Source organism: Herpailurus yagouaroundi, unplaced genomic scaffold (genome assembly GCF_014898765.1).
Source record: "Herpailurus yagouaroundi ecotype Mexico unplaced genomic scaffold, PumYag 250, whole genome shotgun sequence".
Lineage (NCBI taxonomy): Eukaryota > Metazoa > Chordata > Mammalia > Carnivora > Felidae > Herpailurus > Herpailurus yagouaroundi.
In genome coordinates this window covers 11,084,144-11,105,082 of record NW_024412467.1, presented here as the reverse complement: position 1 = coordinate 11,105,082, position 20,939 = coordinate 11,084,144, and the positions used below count along the sequence as shown (strand labels likewise).

At 45.3% G+C, this 20,939-nt stretch overlaps 1 protein-coding gene across 3 annotated transcripts in view; it reads left to right on the top strand.

Moving 5' to 3' along the window:
• The window catches only part of JARID2 (jumonji and AT-rich interaction domain containing 2), a 274,155-nt gene that overhangs the window by 148,153 nt on the left and 105,063 nt on the right, over positions 1-20,939 (top strand). Inside the window, exons 1-2 of one of the 3 annotated variants that reach the window (XM_040460515.1) lie at positions 3,144-3,263; positions 12,634-12,775. The exons of 1 other annotated variant lie outside the window; for it this stretch is intronic. In XM_040460515.1, coding sequence (XP_040316449.1) covers positions 3,197-3,263; positions 12,634-12,775 — 209 coding nt within the window. In that variant the 5' untranslated portion in view covers positions 3,144-3,196. Of the gene's footprint in view, positions 1-3,143; positions 3,264-12,633; positions 12,776-20,939 lie in introns of those variants that run through there. One more of the 3 variants, XM_040460514.1, reaches the window with a different exon arrangement.

Below are 20,939 nucleotides of genomic sequence, written 5' to 3'. Positions count from 1 at the left end.
ATGATAGCAACCAACTGGCAATACTTCGATGTCCTTGGAGGAGATTATCAAAAGAAAGTGTGGAATATTCCTACGGGGGAGTGTGACGAACAACAGTGAAAATAGGCAAAGAATAAGCAAAATCATGGATAGGTGATCTTAGTAACCTCGTGTTGAGTTGGGGGGGGTGGTGGTGGTGAAAAACAAATCCCCTAAGACTTAACCCAGAGCGATCCCCTTTTCGTGAAGTTCGTAATCAAGCACAGTGAAATAATACAGCACAAATACACATACCTAAGAAGTAGAACTTAACAAAAATAATGAAGCATGGGGTAGGCGGAAGCATATAGGTAATGTTTTAGTAATTGGGTTTGGCTGTGGATTTACAGGTATTTTGGATACTAAACTAAAGCAGGGGAGGCTGACGTTGATATTTTGGGAGTCTTCATTTAAAACTCTGGACTTGCTCAGATCTTTGAATGTTAAAACTTTGCTGCTGGTGCCGTCAGTCATACGAAGAAAGAAACCGCCCTTGCAATCCTTGCCCGTCTCATCTGCTTTTCTACCCACTGTTGCTGGGAATTTCAGTATTGAACGTGGTATTTTTGTTCAGAAGCAGAATCCTGTTCTGTTTTATTACGTGTCCCCCAGAGGCTGCTGTAAGTCCATGTATCTGGTACTGTTGATGCATTTCCTCTTTGGTTAACCAGCGTTTTATCGAAACCGTCCAGAAGCTACTGGAGTGCATAGGCAAGAGTTTTTCAGCTCTTTTCCTGACCCAGCAGCAGAGCACAGGTCAGAAAAGTGGACACTTAGGTCTAACTAAGCATGCGTTTCAGGGAACATGGCGTGCACGATCCAATCCTGATGATGGTCTTGGAAGTAAAAGTAGTCTGGGCCAACACTGTTATTAGGTCTTACCTTCTTAAATTTTAAGTACCTAGTTACTTTCCAGACAATGGGAAGAGGAAGAAGCAATGAAGTCAGGGAGAGTAGAGATTTTAAAAAAAAAAAAAAAAAAAAAAAAAAGACACAGATGGCTATGTACACTCCCATGTGGGAGGCGTCAGAGCTGGGGATGTTAAGGATGACCAGTATCCATACATGACCCGGCCGCCCCCCCCCCCCCCCAAGCTGTGTCTCTGGCCAGTTATTTTGGGTCTTGTGGTTCCTGCTTTCTTTCTTACCTTTTCTCAGAAGTCCCGGACCTTACTTCAGTTCTGTGTTGGGTGCTTTTGATTACTGAGGGCTCTAAAAGCCAAGTCTCAGTAGAAAGAAGAGGAAAAAAGCCAAATAGTCATCCCTTAAATATCCTTTAATTGACTATATGACTTATGCGGCAGTGGGATACATGACAAACAGTTGTTGAACATTCTGGGGATATACTGCACGAGAGAGAACCAAATGAGGGTCTGCTCTGTGGGCTCTTAATGAGCAGGATAGGATTGGAGAGGGATTTTCCATCCCTGTGACTTCTACAGGGAATTGTATCCTGAGGTTTTTCCAGTGGGCTAGCATGCCCCATCCCCAGATACCCCAGGATTCCCGGATGACCTTCTGTTGAGACCTTATGAGGAACTAGTTCTGATCTTGGTTAAGAACCATACCTGCATAAGCCTCAGTTTGCTTATCTGCAAAGTGGGGGATTATGCTAGATTGTCTCTAAGGCCCAACTTGGAATACTGATTTTAAAGTCATGGATAGCAAGTAGAAATTAGGAAAGACCATCATCTACCTCCTGATAATTTTTGTTTGTTTGTTTAAAATCGAGGGAGGTAGGTAAGCCTTGGTGATTTAGGAAACAGGAGATTGCCATCGTGGAAAGAATAATCACCAGATCTGGGCAATTGTCCGTGAGCAAAGCTCGCGTCTGCTTTCAGGGTTTTTGTGAGGTCTAAGTAATAAGCTAACGTGTGTAAAGCCCAGAAGGGGCTCTTTCAGTGGTTAAACAACAACTAACTGAAAGTAATAGGAAGGGGCATTCTCTTCCTGGCTCCCTTGGGTGAGGGGGGGGGGTAAAACTAAACGGCATGTGGGTTCTTTGATGGCATGCCACCGTCTTTTTTTTTTTTTGCCCCCTCCGTTGGAAAGGCATAAAGACTGGTGTGGGATGGTGTTCAGAGCACGTGTTTCGGACATTATAATCGCCAGATGAAGTTCAAAAGCTTCAGCAGAAGGGACTTTTAAAATCAAGTAGCTTTATGACGAAGGAAGATGCATGCTCCAGTTATCGGGGCCAGGGGAGCTGGCCAGCCTTGTTGGATTCTTGCCTCCCCCCCCCCCCCCCCCCCAGCTGCCAGGCCACAGGGCCTGTTTTGTGACAGATCCTCAAGAAACAATGAGGAGAAACAGCTTCTGTGTTATTAGATTAGATGAATTTACGTGCGTGGAGGAGGGCCCTCCGCGGGCTGGGGGTGGGGAGGGCAGCGGTGGTCATCACAGAAGTAATAAAGCACCCTGGTAGCTGGAATTGGAGGGAGGAGGGGAGGGCAGGCTGGAGGAGGAGCATGTGGAGGGAGATTTCTGCAGTCTGTCTGGATCGCTGCCCAGGTTTCCCAGCCAAAAAAACAAATAAAAATAAATAAAAGGCAAGTGCTGAATGACACAGATTAGGATATTAAAAAGGGATGCCATTGAAAATGTGCCACGGACCCCCTGCTGTCCACGGGGGTGCAGTGTGTGCATGGTGGGGGCGGTCTGACAGACTGCGCACAGAAGTGTGGACAATTACACTGACCGCCCCATCAAATGTGTCCCGTCTCTGCACCCCCCCCACCCCCACCCCCCAATGTCAGAAATTCTCAAATAAGGAATTGTCTGCATTGCAGATTGGGGAAATTGCCGGATGGAGAAAAGCTAGTCGCTCCTTTCCTTTTTTTTCCCCCCTCAATTTATCAGGAGGGGGAGAAAGCGCCCCAGACCCCTCCTCTTCGGCGTTGGGTTCCCTCCCCCGCACATAAATAACCTTCCCCCCCCCCGGCCCCTCCCCCCCCCCGCCCCCGGCCCAGGGCTGTGCGGCCGTCCTATTGCCGCGCGGAATCTGCACCGCCGGAATCTGCACCGCCGCCTGCTTATTACGTACAGGGGTGGATTGTTGACAAGTGCTCTGGAGCCGCGCTCGCCGCGCTCGCCCTCCCTCCCCCCTCCTCCCTCCCTCCCTCCCTCCCTCGGTCCTTCTTCCTCTCTGTCTCTCTGCAATGATCCGGCTCTGAGGAGGATGGCTGCTCCACGGGTCTGTCAGGTGCAGTTTTTGGTGGCTTATCTTGAGGAACCTGGGATAGAAGGTCTGTTCCTATAAATAAAATAAAAACCAAATAGCTCTAGGTTTGTTTCAGGCTGCTATGGCTTTTGTTGGAGAAATAGGCCTTTTGTGGTTTTTTTCCCTGCTGGGGTCCTGATTAAATCCATTATGGATGGCAAGGTGCTAGATGTATATGTATAGGAGTATGTAAAAAGTGTTGCAATTGCTTAATATTAATATTCTTTTAGCTGTGATCTCCTCCCTGGGGGCAACGGTGGCTCCTGCAAAGGCACTGTGGAAATTTACAAGAGAGAATTAATGTCGTTCTTAAAGCATTCAGCTCTGTTGACCATTTTGGACAAATCTGCAGTTTTAGCCAGGCTTGTATGAATTTAGACGTTTCTCTGGGGACTGAACGCCATCCAGCTATGGCTGGTCCCTTTATTTTATTGCCAGTTTATGTGATCATTTCCCAGCATTTAAAAATAGATGTTTGATTAAAGTTAATTAGTTTTTCCTCACCATGGCTTTGGTTTCCTTCATCAACAGCATGCATGGTGTTGTTTCCCTTAATACTTTGTTTCTCTGTCTCTTGTCTTCCTTCCTTGAAAGATGGAGGAAACTGAGGCATGTAAATAGATGCTGAGTGATTCTAGGTCAGCCCTTAAAGCTTTGAACCCCGAGTGCTGTCGGTGTTTCTCCCATATTTCGTGCATTAGTCTGTGTCTGCATTACTAGACATAAACACAGATGAATTTTAGGAACCATCAATTTTAGGTGCCTCAGATCTTTGCAGATTCTGTGGCCGTGTTCCTAGAGTTCTGCTTTCTGTGTTGCTTCCATTAGGTTTCAGTAGGAGAAAGAATGTTGGTCTGGGAGGGAGTAGGCCTCTCTGAACTTGCTTGCTGTCAGCAGTTCTAAAATTTCTATTTTTTTTTTTTTTAATTTCGAGTAGCCCACTTAATCCTTTTTTTATTATGTTCATCTGAAAAGTAGGTGTGCAGTTTGATTTGTGAGTGAGGTAATGAGGTCACGGGGAAACTCCTGCCCCTCCCAGTCTTGCTGGAGAACTTCTGTGGGGTTCATTTTTGTTGTGTTAGGGAGAAAAAGCAGCTGGAGAGGTCTTAGGGTTAAGGGTGTGGCTCTTATCTACAGATTGTGATGTCAAGACAAAGTATTTGGGAGTTGTGCCTGGTTATCGGCACAAACTAGTAACTTTATGGGATTTGTTGATTTGCATCGAAGCCAGCTTTGTGTAACTGTGTAGAGACTTGTTAATATTTGAGAGCCCGTTTTGTTTGGTAACCCACCTGTGGGGTAAATGCAGTTGGTGATCTTCAGCTTGAAAGATAAATACACACGCGTATGGTAATTACTTAAAGGTAGACTATCCCTGGCTATCCAGGAACATACTGTAGATGGATATGGATATCTCCGTTTTGACAAGTGCAAGTTACATGATTCAGGAAAAATCTGATTTTTTGGCATGTCCCGTTATCTGAACGTAAAACTTTGAACGTGTTGGTCTCATTAACCGATCGAAAAGAGTATCTCTAAAAATGCCCTGTGTTTACCTCTCCTGTGTATTGACTCTTAAGTTCCATGCTCTGCAGTGATGCCATTGTTCTATAGCGCTGTCTCCACGCCGGCCTAAATCCAACATCCTCTCTAATCACTTTTGCTCCACATGTGGAAGGCGGTTTTCCACCTCCAGGGTGTTCGGTCCTGGGTCGTTTGTACAGCAGAACCCTTTTACTCAGCCGATAGAAGCTGGAGTTGCGTGTCCTCGGGGATTCCAAGGATTCACGCTCTGGATGGACAGTTACACTAGGTCGCCTGGTGGGCATGTTTTGCCTGGTTTGCCCGCGTAAAATCAATAAGGTATCGGGCTGGGGCTTGGACCCAGAGGAGTTAAGGCCCGGGATGGAGGAGTAATTGATGACTGCATGCACAAGTGGGGAGTGCTTCTTTCTCATTGTGGAGAAACATGGATGTTTCTATTTCGGCAATTATTACTATTATTGAAGATCCTGTACCTGTTGTGACTTTCTAAAAACCGTGGCCTAAACAAGCAAGGGGGTTGTTCCAAAACACACAGTACACCTTGCTCGCCATTGTCATCCTCGGAGTTCCAATAGCTGCCCAGGCTGGTCCAGAAATCTCTCCTAGAGACCACAGATCCTTCTCACCGAGTGATTTTTGTATCCAAGTCCGACTGTGGCTCTCTGGCGGTCGTTGTTGGAGCCTCTCCACGAGGGTTGTTTTCTTTCTTCTGGTGACTGCTGGGTCAGGACGTGGGGAGGAGAAGTCTTTTGTCTCCTGATGAGCTCTGGTGGTGCTCACTCGTTTGGGGTCTAGACCGCCAGAATAGGGCCTGTTTTTGTGCTAAGAGCACCCATGTGCTCACCCTTCCTGTGTGTGCAGGTGCCCTGTCTGCTGGCCTGCTCCTTTGTGCCTCAAGGTGAGGGGTTGCCCTCTGGGCTCAAGGGTTCTGTCTCTCTTCCCCGCTCGTCTGTCTGCAGTTTAGGCATCTGCTGAAATCTGAAATAGGAAGAAAGGATAGAAGCAGACATCTTCTTTGCCTATCCGGTGGCCCACCTTCTCTCCATGTTAATTGTTACTGTATCCGTTTTCTGTTTGTTTTGTTTTGTTTTTTTGTTTTTTTTTTTTTTTTTTTCTTTTTTTTTTTTTTTGGGGTTTTTTTTTTTTTTTGCTAACCTCTTTTTCAAAATCTTGAGCCTGCAAAGGAGGTTCAGATCGTCCAGGAAGGTTTTGTAGGGCAAGAGTAGTGGTGGTAAAGGGCTCCTGTGGGATTTATCTATTTACTTGTTGGGTGTTAAACTGACAAAAACCTGTGTTGTCTCTTTATCTTGGGGCTCTCGTGAGGGGTCATTGGGGTTATTTTTGGATTGCATTTTCTTGGTTGGAATGGGAAATCTCCATAGCTGACAAAGGGGAGCCCTATCTGCCCAGGGGCCAGTCTCCTGAGGGAAGGGATGATTATTTTCCACAAGCCGAGGTGTTAAACCACTTTCATTTGTGCTTCGTTGACCATGAGTGTGGCAGTGACACCTTGCCTCCCGACTGTCATTTGCTCTCACCCACCTCAGCGTTTTGATGTGGTGAGGATGTCCGTGGACCAGCCTGGGCTTGGCTTGGCACACCTCTGCGCTGCCCGCCCCGTTCCATGGAACCCTAACATCCATCCAAAAGCTTAGCTGCTGACCCAAGTGTATAGGGTTGGGTTTAAAGTCCGAATTCCTGTTGAATCTGCAAAGCTGGCCCAAGCCAGATTTTCCCTGGCACCCCAAAGCAAAAAGCAAACCAGTTTTATTTTTTTTCTTTGACAATTTGGGTGAAAAACAGACTTTAGTTTTCACTAGTAATGACACTAGATTGTGCACTCTGAATATCTCAGGGAGGGTCCTACTTTGACAAGGGGATTCTTTTTCTAATTTTTCTCTCACCTCAAAGTGTGCCAGCCATCCCCATCCCCATCCCCATCCCCCAACACACACACACACACACACACACACACACACACACACAGGCACGCACGCACGCACGCGCGCGCGCTGCAGCTGAAAATGAAAGCTCTCTTTGGATGCTTGACTGTTTAATATGTAATGTGATACCTTGTCTCGCAGTGACAGGGTGACAGACGGGCATTGGGCTGTATAATACAGAATTACCTTTTGTGCATCTCTTCTACAACAAAGCCCAATACATGGCCTCTCCCTAATATGCTAATAACGTTTGGTGTGCTCCAGATGTTTTGGAAGCTAGGGAACAGCTTCAAAGGTCTCCTTATTTTCTCCCCCCTCACTTTAACCCATCTTTAGGCACTGCTTTTTGTGAAACAGGCATTCGATTTTCCTTTGGTTTTGTATTTTGTTATGTACGTGCAGCTAACGGGATGGCTGGTGAAACTTCTTTGTGTCTAAGACGTAAAATTATAAGGGCTGCGCATTTTAAGGCCCCCCCCCCCCCCCCATGTTAGCAAAGGATTCCCATCTCTTCCTGCGCTGGTGTTCTAAAATCTATAGCTCTCCTCAGTTGTTTAAGCTGGAGTTCTTGAGCTAATGGACTTCGGCCTTGTTTGTGTTTGGATTTTCCCACCCCCCTGTGTTCAGGCAAGAGGGAGCTCCTACTTGTACATTTCCAGCCGTCCAAAGGACAGGATTTCTTCTTAAACCTCTGCTGATGCTGTCCCAGGCATAGAAAAGAAGCCAGTTTTGGTGTCTTGCCTTGAAAGCCTTTTCATTTCTTGCTAATTTGGGAGATAGGCTGAAAAGCTCCGGAATTTGATGGCTCCATTCTGTCACACTCGATTCTTTGGGGTTCTCAGCGTGTGAGAACGGACACTGCGGTCATGGTGGCCGAGTGGTCTCAGGCCTGTGACCTGCCCCTCCTGTCAGCTGCTGGTGGCTAGCCAGGGTTGCAGGCAGTCCCCAGGCGGCCTTCCCTCGCGGTGGTTTGGAATTTTCAGCTCATATTTATTGCTTTTGTGAAAGACAATAGACGTGGTTTAATTTAAGTTCAACCTACTGAATATTAATCGAGGAGAACACGTGCTAATATGGGGAGAAGGGAATCTTTGGGCCATTCAATTTCCTCTGTTTAACCTCCTCTCCCAGTGAAGGTATGGGTTTGTCGGAGGGGAGGGGTTGGGGAAAATAAAATCATTTGGTGTCTTTGAAGGAGGGGATGCTGTTTTTGTTGTTTCTCATCAGCTAAAAATAATAATTCAAAAAATTGACGGCAGGGCTTTGTTAGGGAGAAGAAAAGGCAGTGCGCGTTAGCTTGCCTAATGTTCTGATAATGGCTCTTCTGCCCTGTGAAATTGTATTGCATCTTGCTGACCTAGCTCTTGTGGATTGGGCAGGCAGTATGATTTGGATTAAAACACTCAAAATGAAATGGGGTGGCCACTACACCAGAGGTGTGACAGTAGGTGGGGGGTGGGGAACACAAAAGAAACCCAGGTCTGTCCAGCCATGTAGACTGCTTAACTAAAAATAAATCTTCGCTGCACAGGATGGGAAGACTGAAATTGAAAGTCGGTTGTGTGCAGCACAAATTGGTCTTGGCCCTTCAAAAGGCCGTGAAAAGCCGAGCTGCTTCCATTTGCATTGACAGGCAATCAGTTCCCGCTGTACGGGCCCCAGTTTCCCTGATCAGGAAAGCGAGTCAGACTTCTGTCTCTGAAATGGGTGTGAAATTTCATAATCCGGTTCCTCTGACTTTGCCCTTGTCCGACTTTTGGAGGGGAGAAAAACATCCTGTGCCTTTTTACATTTACTTCTTTGTAAGCTTTTTTTCCGTTGAGAGAGAGGGAGAAAGGGATAGAAAGACTCCTAAGCGGCCCCCGCAGTGCCAGAGTGGAGCCAGACAGAACAGATCTCACGAACCACGAGATCATGACCTGAGCTGAAGCCAAGAGTCGGACGCTTAACCGACTGAGCCACCCAGGCGCCCCTGAATGCTCTTCCTCCCCCACCAGAGTGCTACTTTTTTTCCCTCAGTATTATTTGCCATTGGCCCACTCTTTGAGCTTTGTGCGACGTTGTGTAAAGAACCTTCTTTCCCTTCGCAAAAATCCCTGATGAAAGGTGGAAGAATGGCCCAAGAGAACTGTGGGGTTGGACGCCTTACTTTGATTTGTGTCGTGATAGGTTGTGCAGTCCTCTTCGGTTTCCTCCCCTCTGGTTCACACTTGCACAGAGCCTTACAGTGGCTCAGGCCCCTCGGTCTTCTGGTGTGAACCTTGCTTTCCCCTACAGTAGTGGTTCTCAAAATGTGGGCTGCAGACCAGCCAAGGCAGCAAGCATCAGCATCCTGTGGGGGACTTGTGAGAATAGGGACAGGCTGGGGGCGAGGCCCCGGGGACTCTGTTTGGAAACGGGATTCTGATTCATGGTCGAGTTTGAGAATCAGGTGTATAATCTGCCGAGGTGATTATTGTCAGAGGGGCGGGAATATAGCGGTCATTGAACTTTTCTCTGCTAAGTCATTCACTCCCTCACTAGCTGCTTACTCGTGCAGCAAATACGGAAGATCTTGTTCTGTACCGACCTGCACGGGTCTTCCCCTGCCTCACCTGACTGCATGTAGCCCTCACTTGTTTCCCCCTTGATCCAAATACAGCTTCAAAACAACCCTTCTTCTTCCTCCTCCTTGACCAGCACCACCACCACCACCTGTTTTTGGCTTTTGTTTTTAGGTCTGTTGCACATTCCAGGTTGGTGTTCCTTGGTGTAGTGGTTGGAAGCTTGCTTTCTGTCCCCATTGATTCATCTCCACTGTCCTCCCCGTCACTTTTTTCCTTGCCCGACAAGTGCGAGGTGTCTTCTTTGCGCATCCTGACCGATCCGTGTGTGTTTGTCGGCCGACCCCCTCACCTGAATTTAGATTTTGTGTGATGATGCCTGTATCCCCAGGGCCCCGGCACATGGTAGGTGTTAAGAAAATGAACAGGTGATAAAAACTTGAAGAAAAATTACAGAAAAAAGAAAATGAATGGATGAATTTCCATTCCGTCCCTCCCTCTCTTTATTTTCCTTCGTGGACTTAGGGCCATTGAAAAAAATGAGCTCCACCAAGAGTAAGCTTATATTTAAGAGGCCTCTCTTCTATTAATTTTACACGCGGTTCTGTAATTGAGAGTTTTTGTTTTGAATTTCCCGTCCTTTTCAAGTGTGGTCATTCACCCACCTCCACTTTACAAATAGGACGGGTATCCCTGGATCAGTTTCTTAATTTCTGAGTATTGTCTGTATTCATACTACTGTTTTCAGTAGTCTTGCTCCCCACCCTGGGACCTTACTAAAGTGCTCTTTATGTAGTGTAGTTTTATGTAGTTAATACCTATGTTTTGTGTGTAGATTTAGTGTTTTAGAGCTTCATTAAGTAATCTAAAGGCAGGGAAGATTAATTTTCATGTATTTGACCGCCCCCCCCCCCGCCCTGAGAATATATCCCCAAATATTTCAAAAATTTATATAAAATTGTTGAATGTTCAGCTTTCAGCTGACTTAAAATTAAAAATGATTTCCTTCTCTGGGGCGCTTAGGTGGCTCAGTTGGTTAAACGTCCGTCTTCAGCTCAGGTCACTATCTCCTGGTTTGTGAGTTCAAGTCCCACATCGGGCTCTCAGTGCAGAGCCCGCTTCAGATCCTTTGTCCCCACGTCTCTCTGCCCCTCCCCCATGCACGTTCTCTCTGTCTCTCTGTGTCTCTCTCAAAAATAAATACTAAAAATAAATAAATAAATAAATAAATAAATAAATAAATAAATAAATAACTACTAAAAAAAAGGCATCTGACTCTTGATTCCAGCTTTGGTCATGATCTCTGCATGCTTGGGATTCTCTCTCTCCTTCTCCCTCTTCCCCTCCCTTGCTTGCACTTGTACACTCTTTCAAAATAAATAAACTTAAAAAAACAAATGGTTTCTATCTCCACACTAGCTATATTTCAGATGCTCAATACCTACATGTGACCAGTGGCCACAGGAGTGGATAGCACGGACCATACTTCTGCCCTTCGACTCCTAGACATCCATATAATTAACGTCTCCTCTTTGCCTCCCAGCGCAAACTTCCCAAATTTTTTCCTCTTCGGGGGAAGTTGTGTATGTTTTCATTTCCATATTGCAGCCCAGCCTCCCACAGCTGCCATGGGATTTATATTTATTGCATCGTATTAGATTGCCAACCGTAGAATATTACTCATTCTCCGAAATGATGTGAAAATAGATAACAAGGGAAGTGCACACACAGGGTTTTGTTGCAACGTACTACGTCCTTTCAGACGACGTTCCCAAATCTGTAGAGTCCTGTATTCTGTATAGTGTTGAGTGCCACGAATGGGAACCACTTTTATGTGTTTGACCCGAAAAGGGATTTAATACAGGGAACTAAGTACTTACAAAAAATTGGTGGAAGGGTTGGAAGACCAGAAATCAAGGGGCCACACTGTACTTTTTTGGCCTTGCTTAAAAGCCAAACGCTGATTCCCAGCTGCTGATGCCCATGAGGCTGGTGCCTAGATCGTGAAATTGGGGGCCAGTCACTGTGGACATCTGTGTTGGGGCAAGCTTCCCATTGCTAGGACTTAAGTTGTGTCCAGAACCCGAGATGCAGGAACATCTGCATGCTAGAAGACTGGCCAGGCTTTTTTTACTCAGCTGTCACCCGTTAGTGTGGCTTTAGTGCAGCTTTAGTGCTTATTAAAGTACTTCAATATCCCTTGGCACGGCCCCTTCCCTGTGACCTTTCTCCAGTTATTAAAAGCACATCACAGGGGCCCCTGGGTGTCTCAGTCAGTTAAGTGTCCAACTTCAGCTCAGGTCATGATTTCACAGTTCATGAGTTCAAGTCCCACATTGGGCTCTGTGCTGACAGCTCAGAGCCTGGAACCTCTGCTTCAGATCCTGTGTCTCCCTCCCCCTCTCTCTGCCCCTCATTCGTTCATATCCGTTCCATCTCTCTCTCTCTCTCTCTCTCTCTCTCTCTCTCTCTCTCTCTCTCTCAAAAATAAATACTAAAAAAATTGAAAAAAAGAAATCACATCCTTGGGTGGTCACAATACTCCCTCTTCTGCATGGTGTCCTATATGCAGTTCTAGAGAATCCTTATCCTTTGAGACCATCAAAGGTAAATGTGACTGTCTCCTGTAACGGACTAGTAGGAAGATGAAGTTGTGTAGTAGGATTTCTAGTTAATAACCTAAGCTGTGGCTCCAAAATACTGATGCGTTTGCTTGTGTCGTTCCTGAAGGCCATTCCAGAAAGGATTTCAGTGTTTCTGAGAGTATGTCTTCAGCCCTTTGAAGGAAAACTAGTTCAACTCGGTAACACACGAGGTGCCTTTCTTTCTGCCACCCACCCCAGCCTCAAAAGATGTTTATGTATTTTGAAAAGAACCCTGCAGTATATACTGTGTTACAGAACTCTGCTTGGATTTCTTACTGTTGAAACTACTTCCTGGGCCTAAAGTAGGATGAAGTGTCCCACTCAGAAGGGACCTGTACCCTTTTCTTTTTAAAAAAAAATTTTAAAAACATGTTTATTTTTGAGACATAAGAGTTTGAGCGGGGGGAGGGGCAGAGAGAGAGAGAGAGAGGGAGACACAGAATCCGAAGCTGGCTCCAGGCTCTGCCCTGTCAGCACAGAGCCCTACCTGGGGCTCGAACCCAGGAACCACGAGCTCATGACCTGAGCTGAAGTCGGACACTCAACCGACTGAGCCCCCCTCCCCCCCCCCCAGGTGCCCCAGGACTTGTACCTTTTAATCCTGTTCTTCCCAAATTCTGGTCTGTCCTCATCAGCCGTTGTGTGAGGGGTAACTGTGGTAAAGCGCTGCTTCCTGATGTCATGTGTTTTAAGTGTTTGTCCCCTTTTCTCACCTGTAGGGCTCCTTGGTCATGGCCAGTCTAAGGGATTAGGACCAGCGTCAGAACAGTCAGAGAATGAGAAGGACGATGCATCCCAGGTGTCCTCAACTAGCAACGATGTTAGTTCTTCAGATTTTGAAGAAGGGCCGTCGAGGAAAAGGTTAGTACCCAAGGCTGAAAATGCTGACGCCTTAAACCAGGGACCTCAAACCAGGCGCCAGGTTTTCCCACAGGGAACACACTTGGGCCCCCTCACCCTGCCTCCTGGTTTTCTCAGAGGAGCCAGGGTTCTGGATGTGTCACAGCCCATGTCCTGGTTTCTAAGTATTGTCCACCAATTGTCATGAAAAATGAACACACTTCAGCAAATGATCTGGGCCTCACAGAACCTCTTCTTGGCCTGAGAATTGGCCCTGAGGGTTTACCGACTTGTAATTCTTGTCTTCACTGATCCTTTTCATCGACTCTCCCGTTTGTGGAGTCCATTCAATGCTATTTCTTTTTGCCATGTCTGAGGAGAGCCGTTCCTAACCGCGTGAAGAACGAAATGTGGTGTTTCTGAAAATTTTCTCCCTCCTCAGGAAAGCAGAACGGCTTGGTGTTCAACTCTGTCAGCAGTGGCGGAATCATTCATGAAACTTTTAATTTACCAGGTTTTTATTTTTTATTTTTTTTTTAATTTAAGGACTTTCCTGAATAATAAGCTTGTGAGAGTTTGATAGGGAAGTTGGCTATGAGAGCTTGATAAGCTTGTGGTTTCCTGGTCAAACAGCAGCAGTGACGTTATATAATGCTTTTAGTCCGGTGTTTCAAAATCCCCTTGCTGATCACCTGCCTTATTTCATTCCTCATGTGTTGTGTTGTGTCCCTCCCCTCCCTTTAGAATTTATATTTCATTTTTTCTTTCTTTCTTTCTTCCTTTCTTTTCTCTTTCTTTCTTTCTTTCTTTCTTTCTTTCTTTCTTTCTTTCTTTCATTTTTTCTTTCTTTCTTCCTATTCTCATACTTGTGATTTTCCTGGATGACTCGATTAAGGACTTTTTCTTAGAACTTCCGTCGTGTGAGAGGTTGGGGAAAGGGGGAAAAAATCCCCTTTGTTTGGTTGCCTCTGTTTTACTCTTTCTACAGAATTCTACATTACCTTTCGGAAACGATCTAGATGCGTGTATCTAACAAAGAACTGAACAGAGTGGAAATTAAGAGGAAAGGAATGGATTGGCCATGGGTCAGGTATTCCAAATCCTTAACAGAACTGGACTTTGGTCTGAACGTTGACGTGATCGCTCAGTCTTCTTGTATTTGCCTCCATCATGCAGTGTCTTCGTTCGGAAAACCCGTGTTGCATTTTCTCTTAATTCTTGGCACTGCGTCTGAGAAGAGGTCCCAGATTTGTTATTAGTACACTCAGTAAGCATATGTAAGAAGTTTCTCTGCCAGTGTATTGGGCCTTGCAAGTTACTTACTCTCTTTACAGACCCTTGGGTGAGTGTCTCAGCGACAAGCCTATTACATTTCAGATACTGGGCCACAAACACTCTCGCTCTGCCCCAGTTTGAGAAATGCATCCTCACAAGAGAGGGAATTCGAGAATGTGTGTTATAAATCCCCTCAGTAAATATATTGGAACGTGTAATGATATTATCCATGCTTGCAAACATGGGTGGGTGGTCATGCATCTGGCATCTTTCATCACTGTTTGGGGAGCAGAATTCTATGAGTGGGGTTGGAAATGTCAGTCCCCGCTCCTTTAGCCGCATGGCTGTCAATCACTCTCACCTCCAGAAAGATCCTGCCAGCATGGGGGGGTGGTGCCCGAGATCAGTCGGTTTCATTCTCTTGGTCGGTTTCATTCTCTTGGTCGAAGGGGGTCGCTGGCCCTTTGTCCTTGACCCCAGCGCCTTTCTCCGGTGCTGCTGGCCTCCTCTTTGCACGGTGCTGTGTAGTAGCTGTGCAGCAGCTGTATGCAAATCAGTCCTTTTAACTTTTGTTCTCCAGGACAGTGGAAAAGAGAAATTTTGTTCAGGGTGAATCTCAGGAAAACGTGACCATCGCTAATCTGCTTTAATTAGTGTGCCAAGTAACTTGTTTTATGGGATTAAGGATTCATAGCTGCATTTCATTTGGTTATAATCACACTCTACTCAGTGAAATCCATCAGGGACATAATGTAGGTTATGGTTTGACAGGTTAGGTTAGATTTCGGGCTGGTCTGGGGTGGTCTGGATTTTGACAGGAGGTGGGGGGGCTTTGTAGTTTACCAATAAATAGGTGGGGTAGTTAGGGCTAAAATTTCTTGCAGGGTTGTAGGGTACGTCGCAAATACAAAATAATAATGCTTTCTGGCTTTCAAAGAGCTCGTTTGTTTTGATCTCCACTTCATTGGTATTTGGCATGAACCGTGCCTTCCGAGACACATCGTTAGAACTGGAATCTGAATTCCTGGGGCTTTGTCAGCGCTCTGCCAGACTTCAGTGCTCAGCCTTCCTTTTTATCTTACACCTATTAGACCTTTTTAAATAATCGAATAGGGTGTCGTGTAGTGTGCTGTCTCCGCTGATGACTGGTCAAGCTCAGAGTACCTGCCTAAGGTTGTTGTTTCCAAATGTCACTTGGAGCATTTGGTGGATTGTTGATTAGACGCTACTTTTTACCGTGTGTCTAACGTTCCCTGAGCCTTGTGTGTATATATATAGTGTGTGTGTATAGTCGAGAGGAGCAAATTTTGTGATGGACCACTTGGGTTCTCTGTAGGCATTTAGACTGTGTGGGACAACACACGGAATCCTAAACTTGGAGGGCCATGATTTATGTCTTTGCTCTGAACACAGCCTTCTCTTTGAGAATTGCTAGCCATTCTTGTACAGTTAATTGCTCTTCCTAAATACATGGTTTTTAGGATCACCACTTAATATGCCTTTTGTCTTGGGAGTGGAGGGAAGAGGGAATTTGTGTTTGAGTTTCCTAAGAAAAATTAAGATACAAAGTGTAGACTAGGCCAGCCTCAGTTAGACCTTGCCTTGAGTTTCCAACCTGGAAATGAGAGCAATTCCACTTTCTGATGATGCCTGTCATGTGATTTTCAAGTGTTCAGTGCAAACATCTCATGTGTTTACAAAGTGTTATTTTTGTACAGGAGCATCTCCCCCTCCCCCCTCCCTGAGCTACATTTGGCCCTGTGTACTTGGTGCCATTGGTTTTACTGGACATTGGGGATCTTTTTGGCATACAGAAAGCAAAAGAATCCAGAGCTCTAAAGGACTTATTTTTTCTTTATTGAGGCAAACATGAAAGGTATCCAGCCATCGGAAGGTAGTCCTCTGAAATCTTTGTCCGCTCTTTGTAAAACAAAAGCCACCCTCTCTAGAAGCCCTTTGCCTCTTTGATGGACACGACATCCCAGCCACTGATGATCTCTGGAGGACTCTGAGCTGGTGGGAGTCCCTACCTGTTGATTTTCCTTGTCTTTTGATCATTGGGGTGGATGCCATTAAAAGATACACATTAATGTAGCGTTAATGTTCAGAACGGAAACATTATAGAAACTTTGAGCTTTTAATCAGCACCTTCGGATTCCGATGGTGGCCATGCCTACCTGGTTCCTTTCCCTCCCCATCCTGTTACACGGACAGTGCCTGTCCTGTTACTTTTTGCAGGGCACGCAAGTTTTACGAGAGTCAAGTGTATCTGAGTAGTTTTAGAAGCCAGAATGGACAGATTCTGTCAGTCAGGTGTGGAAAGACTCAGATGGTGATGGGAATATGGATTACTTTTTAGGAACAGTGAGGACTGGAGTTAGACTATGTGGCTTGTTGTTCGGGCCCAGCATCTATTTGTCCCGTGCCTTTGGACAGGTTCTTGTAGCATTGCTGGGCTGCAGTTTCCTTATTTGTTAAAATATCTTTTTTTTTTTTTTTTTTTTTTAATGTTTATTTTTGAGACAATGTGAGAGACAGAGTGCAAGCAGCGGAGGGGCAGACAGAGGGGGAGACACAGAATCCGAAGCAGGCTCCAGGCCCTGAGCTGTCAGCCCAGAGCTCGACGCGGGGCTCGGACTCACGAACCGCGAGATCATGACCTGGAGCTGAAGTCGGACGCTCAACCGACTGAGCCACCCAGGCACCCCTAAAATGTCTTTTTAAGAGTAGTAACCACCTCGTGGTGGTTTTGTGCACCACACAAAGTGAATTTGTGAAGAGCCCCTAGGTATGTGATGTATACCATGTATCAGATGCTGTGTTATTAGTGATCATCGCTGAATGACACCTGAATTGTACGTGAGCATGGGCATTTATTGGGAACTTCTCAAACACGTTTTAGAGGAATTTTGATTTCTACAAACTGCGGTAATCACTGTGGTGACACTGTCACCACCATCTGTGGGCAGATGGAAGAGTGTAGGCGGGTATCTCTTCTAAAGTTCCTGAGTCACAGGAAGGGACCCTATGGCTTTTAGTGTGGATTTCCTCCACGGAGGTTGGCGTAACCAGGTTATTTGCCCGCGTGAAGCAGTCCTGAATGGGATGAGGTTCAAGGTTGCAAAGATGGGCTGTTGGTGAGCAGATTCCGTCTCCACCATGCACCTTGCTGCCAGGGAGGCTTCTGTTTTGCTAGTACCAGTGGCTAAGATCCTGGACTCACTTTGAAAGAAAACTCTAATAAGAGAGTCTAGTGAACTAGCACAAAGGTTGGGGGGGGGGGAGGTTTCTTGTTAAAGAGCTTAGGCCATTGATAATACAAGACTCGAGTTCACAGATCGTCCCACTGCAGTGGATTGGGTTTTGAATAGGAGAATCATCTTAAGAGGGAGGATGCCATGACTTAGGTGCATTGAGTTTCTGGTTACAAATACGTGTTGAAGATGGTGAGCCTTCTCCTGGGCTTTTGGAATAGGTATTCCTTTCATAGCTGAAGAGTCAGTACGGATGCGTTCCTTATTTCTGTTCTGAGTTACTTGGGTGATACAAGATACTTTTCTACCTCCAGATTTGGAAGGAGGATAGGTCCAAATGCATAGCGTTCTTTCTTGGCACTGTTAGGCATTGGAGTTATTCACTGTGAACATCCCGAAGAATTAGAATTTTTAAAAGTCTAAATGTTTGCTTCCCTTTAACAAAATGCATTATTAGTCCAGTTTAATTCTTAATTTTTTATTTTTTAAATGTTTATTTTTGAGAGAGAGAGAGACAGAGTACGAGCAGCAGGGGAGTGGCAGAGAGAGGGAGACACAGAATCCAAAGCAGTCTCCAGGCTCTGAGCTGTCAGCGCAGCGGGGCTTGAACTCACAAACTGCAAGATCATGACCTGAGCCAAGGTCAGACACTCAACTGACTGAGCCACCCACGGGCCCAAGTAGTCCAGTGTAATGTTAAAGATACTTGCCTTGCTGTTACTGCCAAGATTGAAAGCAAAACAAGCAACAAACAGCCTTAGATCTGTTCCTGTTAATCTTTGGTTTAGAGTTAGACGCTTCCACTGACCAGGGTATTACAGATGGTTTTGTCGTTATAGCCTTGAAGACTATTTTACCTAGTAGAGACGAGTACTATTAACATTTTTTAATTCTACAGCTATCTTGACTAAGATCTAGACTCTACTTGTGGGAAGTAAAGAAGGGACAAAATTGCAGAATGGAATATTATGTGGGATCTCTAATAACCACTGAAAATAATTGTGGAATTATATATAGGGTAAATGGAGATGTGTCAAGCCTGTCTGCCTTTCTTTCCTTCTTGTAGATCTGTCTTTCCAGGGTCATTTTCCTTTTGCCTGACAGAACTTTAAATATTTACTAGTCTGCTGGTGTTGGATTACTCTTCCAGCTTTAATGTAAGAATTACAGGATTATTTCCAGTTCTAAGAAGTTTACCTTCATTTTATTTTTTTAAGAATTTATTTATGTATTTTGATCGAGCGAGCAAGCCGGGGGTGGGGGGGATTTCAAGCAGGATCTGCACCCCCAGTGTAGAGCCTCAAGCGGGGCTGAAACTCACGAACTGTGAGATCATGACCTGAGCCGAAGTTGGACGCTCAACTGACTGAGCCACCCAGGCCCCCCAGTAATTTATCTTCATTTTAAAAAGATTTTTTGCGCATTATAGGATTTTAGGGTGGTGTCCCTGCCCCTGGCCCGAGGTATGTTAAAGTTAATGTCCACTGTCTCCTGTTTTGCATGGTTTCCAACAAGAAGTCTGCTGTCGCTCTTTTTTCTTTTTTTTAAAACCCTCTCCAAGAAGTATCATTTTTCCCAGTCTACTTTTTAAGATTTTCTTCTTCTTAATCATACCATACCATACCATGTCCCTTGGAATAGTTTGTTTCTTGTGTTTAGAGTTCACTGAACTTCTTTGTTCTGTAAATTTTGTCAGTTTGGGAAACGTCAGAGGTAGTAATTTTGCGAATATCTGTTAGTGTGTGTTCTTTTCCCCTTTAGGTTTTTCAGTTGCGCGTCGATTTCGGTTGGGCTGCTTGCTCTTTGAGGCTCTGTTCGTTTCATCCCTGTTTCCGCCCCCCCCGCCCCCCCCTTTTACTTTAGGTAGTTTCTTTTTTTTTTTTTTTCTTTTAATTTTTTAATGTTTATTCACATTTGAGAGAGACACAGAGGCAGAGTGTGAGCGGAGAAGGGGCAAAGAGAGCTAGACACAGAATCCGAAGCAGACTCCAGGCTCTGAGCTGTCCGCACACAGGCCAATGCGGGGCTCGAACTCAGAAACTGCGAGATCATGACCTGAGCTGCTGAAGTCGGATGCTTAACCGACTGAGCCACCCAGGCACCCCCATTGTTGCTTTAGGTAGTTTCTACCCATTATCTGTAGAAGTGTATTTTTTTTTTTTTTTTTTTTCTTTTTAACCTCAGATTTTTATCTCTAGAAGTTAGATTTTGGTCTTTCTGAGTAATCTTCAGTGGCCCTCCTATGCTTACTCTCTTCTTTCTTGAACTCATGGAGCACAGTGACAGTAGAGGTTTTAGTACACGTGTCTGCTAATTCTATCAGCTGTGTTATTCAGGAGTCAGTTTGGGATTGACTGATGTTTGGCCTCATTAGAGGTCATATTTTCCTGCTCTTTTGTTTGCCTGATGATTTCTTCTTGGATGTCCGGCAGCACACATTTTCCTTTGGGTTTAGTCTGGATGCGTTTGTATTTCTCTACCTGTTCTTGAGCATTGCCCTAAGGTGTGATGAATTTCGTAGGAAGCCGTTTGGTCCTTTCGGATCTTGGCATTTCAGCTTTGTTGGATAGAGCCAGAGCCGTGTTTTCTGTAGGGTTAAGTTCGTCCCACTGCTCAGGCACGCGGAGTCCTCGCTGCCCCGGGAGCTAATGGCATTTGCTGTTTTGGCTAGTAGGTACAGGCACTGTTCCCGGTGCTGTGTGGGATTCGGTGACTGTTACCTCTAATTGTTTCTCGTGGTATTTTGCATTCAGTCGTTTCCTGACGAGTCCTGCTGGTACTCTGTGAATACTTGAGGAGCCTCCAGAATTTTCTGTGTGGCCCTCTCCCTTCCAGGACTCTGCCTTACAGATTCTCTTCCATACCTTGGCCTTCGCAAACTCCCAGCTCCTTTTTGCTCAATTTCGATTCCTCTAACCCCTGCTTGAATTGCCCCGTCCGTGGGCTGTGGTCCTGATCTGTTGACCAGGGCCCCAGTCCTGATCTGTGGAGGATCACAGTGCTTTGTTTTGTGACTTCCATTGTCTTGTGAGGATTTTTAGTTTCTTTCAGGCGGTACGTAAGTCCTGTCCCTGTCGTTCTGTTCCTTGAACGTTGAGTGAGAGGGAGAAGGGTACCACCAGGAAACGTAACTGCCGTGTTTGCACTTTATCTTAGTCATGGTCCTAACCTTTCCAATTTTGTTAGTCATTAAAAGAAGAAAAGAGTGAATTGCATAAGTAATCTCTGACGCACTGTAGGAGAATCTCAAAATAAAGAAGCAATTGATCTATAAATAGCAAGTCCCGCAGCTCTGCAAGAGAGCGTGTGACTATTAGGAATACTTGAGACTCTTTGAAGTTCTAGAACCTCTGTTTCTAAAAGAGGAAGAACGGCTTAGTGAATAGAACATATGGTGCTTAATCAATCTTACCTTAATCCTGACGAGACACCTGGAAGGTTTTATTATCCCTCTTTCATAGCCGAGTCAACAAATTTTGAAAATACTTAACTGGTAACACCTTTTTCTTTTCTTTTTCTTTTCTTTTTCTTTTCTTTTTCTTTTCTTTTTCTCTTTTCTTTTCTTTTCTTCTTTTCTTTTCTTTTCTTTTCTTTTCTTTTCCTTTCCTTTCCTTTCCTTTCCTTTCCTTTCCTTTCCTTTCCTTTCCTTTCCTTTC